General features: G+C 51.5%; 1 protein-coding gene across 1 annotated transcript; it reads right to left on the bottom strand.

Moving 5' to 3' along the window:
* Window positions 1-1973: 1973 nt before the first annotated feature.
* LOC133052827 (ferritin heavy chain-like) lies at window positions 1974-2648 on the bottom strand. Its single transcript, XM_061137664.1, has one exon. The coding sequence runs from the start codon at window positions 2646-2648 to the stop codon at window positions 1974-1976; it is 675 nt and encodes a 224-aa protein (XP_060993647.1).
* Between the last annotated feature and the right edge of the window lie 326 nt (window positions 2649-2974).

The raw sequence follows: 2974 nt of genomic DNA on the forward strand, positions 1-2974 counted from the left end.
CACACCTAGTCATGGAAGAAACATATTTTGAGTGTTTTTAGTAGGCAAAAGCAATATTAGGGTTTACATGTGTAGAGACTTCATCTGATCAAATAGAGTTGACCAAGAGGCTGAATTTTTAAAGGGGAAGAGGAAAAAATTAAAGATTTTTTTTTTTTTTTTTTTTTGGCTGTGCTGGGTCTTTGCTGCTGTACATGGCCTTAGTTCTCCTGAGGCATGTGGGATCATAATTCCCAGACCAGAGATCGAAGCCATATCCCCTGTGTTAGATGCCAGCTTCTTAACCACTGGACCACCAGGGAAGTCCCTATCATTTTCGTAAGAGATCATTTTTTTCTTTAAATTGGAAAATTTCTTTCTGCACAGTCAGAAAAGGATAAAAAGTACAGTCTTCTCCCCATTCTGAAAGGCGACCCCAGGAGGCCACACTGAGGTCCCGAACAGGCTGATTTGGGGCCACGGGGTGTGGGCACAGGTGGGCAGAGTCTGCAGTGAGCTAAAGGTCAAGGTGAGGTCAGCACCCCTCTGGGTGTTTCATCACCTCAGCCCTGCTTCTACATGTTAGTTACCCTGGGCTTGGGCTCTGCCATCCTCCCAGTCCGCTTTCCACTGAGGTTTTCCACTCCCTTGACTACAACACAACCTATATAGGCATCATGATGTCTCCCATAGGTCTGTTTCTAAAGCTGACATCCACTCTGAACTCCAGATTCATTTTTCTGGCTACCTGCATGACAGTTCCACTTGGATGTCTAATATGCATCTCAGATTTTGACATGACATGCCTTCTCCAAACTTCTATCTCTGCTGTGTCCCTGGCAAAAGACCCCAAATTGATCAAATGGCACCACCATCAACCCAGGCGAAATGAGATTATTTTCTTCATATCTCCCTCTTCCTCTCTGCTCCATGAAGAAACCTTGCTCATGTATCCAAATCTATCTGCAGTGTGTCTACATCTCTTCATTTCTTGAACCTCCACTCCAGTCCAGCCACCATTATCTTTCACCTGGACCAGCTGTGATACCTATTAACTGGTCTCCCAGCTTCAACTCTTCCCCCTCTACATAGTTCAATGCAGCCAGTACCACTGACTTCCTATACAGGGGCATTCAGTTTACTTGATATTCACTATCACAAATTGACCTTCCTTCATCAGCTTATATTTTTGATCCTAGAAAGGCTATAGAGAATCATCCTGAATAGACTTGAGGTAAATTTTGAGTGGTACCAGTCTACTTTATCACAGGGTGGTACAGTTCAAGTAAAGAATCACACGTGGAAGTTTTGTAAGGGCAACATCCATGCTCAACAGTGGTGACCGCAGGAAATGTGTCTCTAGGAAAGCCAGCCCTGCTACCCTTAGATTGTCACTGTAGCCCAGGGTGAGCTTGTCAGCGAGGGACTCTGCTGTGCCAGCATCCCGGACACCCATCTTCCTACCCAGAATTCTGCTTCAAACAAAATGAAGACCCCTTTATTTCATTCCCTCCCCAATCCCGTTTGCTTCATTATTTCTGGAGATCAACCCCAATCATGATTTTCAGGCCATATTTTTATAGCTCATCTATTCACAGGCACCCACATTCACCAGGGCCCCACCTCACCCACACCCACCGCATATACCACACTGTTTATTAGGGGAAGGTACATTTTGTATTGTTCAGGGTCCCATGCATCCCCTTCTTCCCTCCCTCTGTGGAGATGCTGAGCTTCCTGTGGACAGGGCATTGGTAACTCAAGAGACTCCCAGATACCTGTTTGAAAACTTGAAAGGTGAAGGGTTTGCACGCGTGAATCAACAAGGGACCTTTATTTCTTTAGGAAGCAATTAGTTTACTGGAAGAACTGGCAACACTGAAAGAAGGAAAACTTAAGTGAACTTATTCTGCAGGGGCAATACTGCAGACTTCATGGCAGGCAGGGTGACCGTGGGCACTCACCCAGGACTCAGGGGAAAGTCCAGTCCAGCCTCAGTCCTCCTTGTCGCCATCACCCAGGGTGAGCTTGTCAGAGAAGTACTCTGCCAGGGCACCTTCCGGGGACCCCGCGTTGCTCAGGCTGCTGACATGGTCCTCCAGCTCCTTGATGAACTTGACCTGCTGGTCCGGGTAGCCGGTCCCCAGGCAGTGGCACAGGTCGGCGTCGCAGCTCTCAATGGCCAGCTGGTGCAGGTCGAGGAGGCTCTGGTTGACGCACTTCTCCAGGTGCAGGGTGTCTTGCATGGCCTGGCGTCCGCTCTCCCACTTTTGGGTCTCGGGCTGTCTGATGTCGAGGAAGCAGACGCGGCCCCCACGCTGGTTCTGCAGCAACGCCAGGCTCTCGGCTGTCCTGCTGTGCTGGTGGGAGCGGAGCAGAAGGAAGCGGGAGAAATTCTTCAGGGCCACATCATCACAGTCGAGGTAGAAGGCCACGGCCCGGCACTGGAAGGAGGCGTGTGACTCCAGGGCGGCGTGCTTGTGGACCGCGGCCTCACACTCAGGGCGGTAGTTGCAACGCACCTGTGAGGGCGGTGTGGGCAGCACGGCGGGCCACTCCAAGAACCAGGAAATGGCGGCTCGGATGAGGTGTCTGCCGGGCTGGAATCGGCCGGGATGCGGGCGCGGGCGCGGGCGCCGGCGCCAGCGGACTCGTCGAACCGTTCCCATGGTGGACGGTGTGGGCGGCCGGAGGCGAGCTCAGAGCTAGAGGGCAGGTGGCTGGGTGCGGGCTCTGGGCTGGAGGGGTAATGGCGGCCGCTGGGCGGGGTCAGTGCCTAGGCTTGAGATTGGCTAAGGAAGAGGTCCCGTGAGTGGGCGGGGTCCGTGGGCGGGATCTGTGGGCGGGGCTAGACCACTGTCTATGAAAGACAAGGTGAGGCAGAGCCGCTTTGAGCTGAGTGCTTCGCATCTACAAAGTTTTCCATTTGCCGTAATACTTTTTTCCCAAGGACTTTCTCTTATTATCTAATTGCTCCCTTTTATAGCACCCTGTT

The sequence above is a fragment of the Dama dama genome, chromosome X, assembly GCF_033118175.1.
Source record: "Dama dama isolate Ldn47 chromosome X, ASM3311817v1, whole genome shotgun sequence".
NCBI classification, from domain to species: domain Eukaryota; kingdom Metazoa; phylum Chordata; class Mammalia; order Artiodactyla; family Cervidae; genus Dama; species Dama dama.

What these genes read in the sequence shown, in the direction of transcription:
- LOC133052827 (XM_061137664.1), bottom strand. Translation starts at nt 2,648, where the DNA reads ATGGGAACGGTTCGACGAGTCCGCTGGCGCCGGCGCCCGCGCCCGCGC.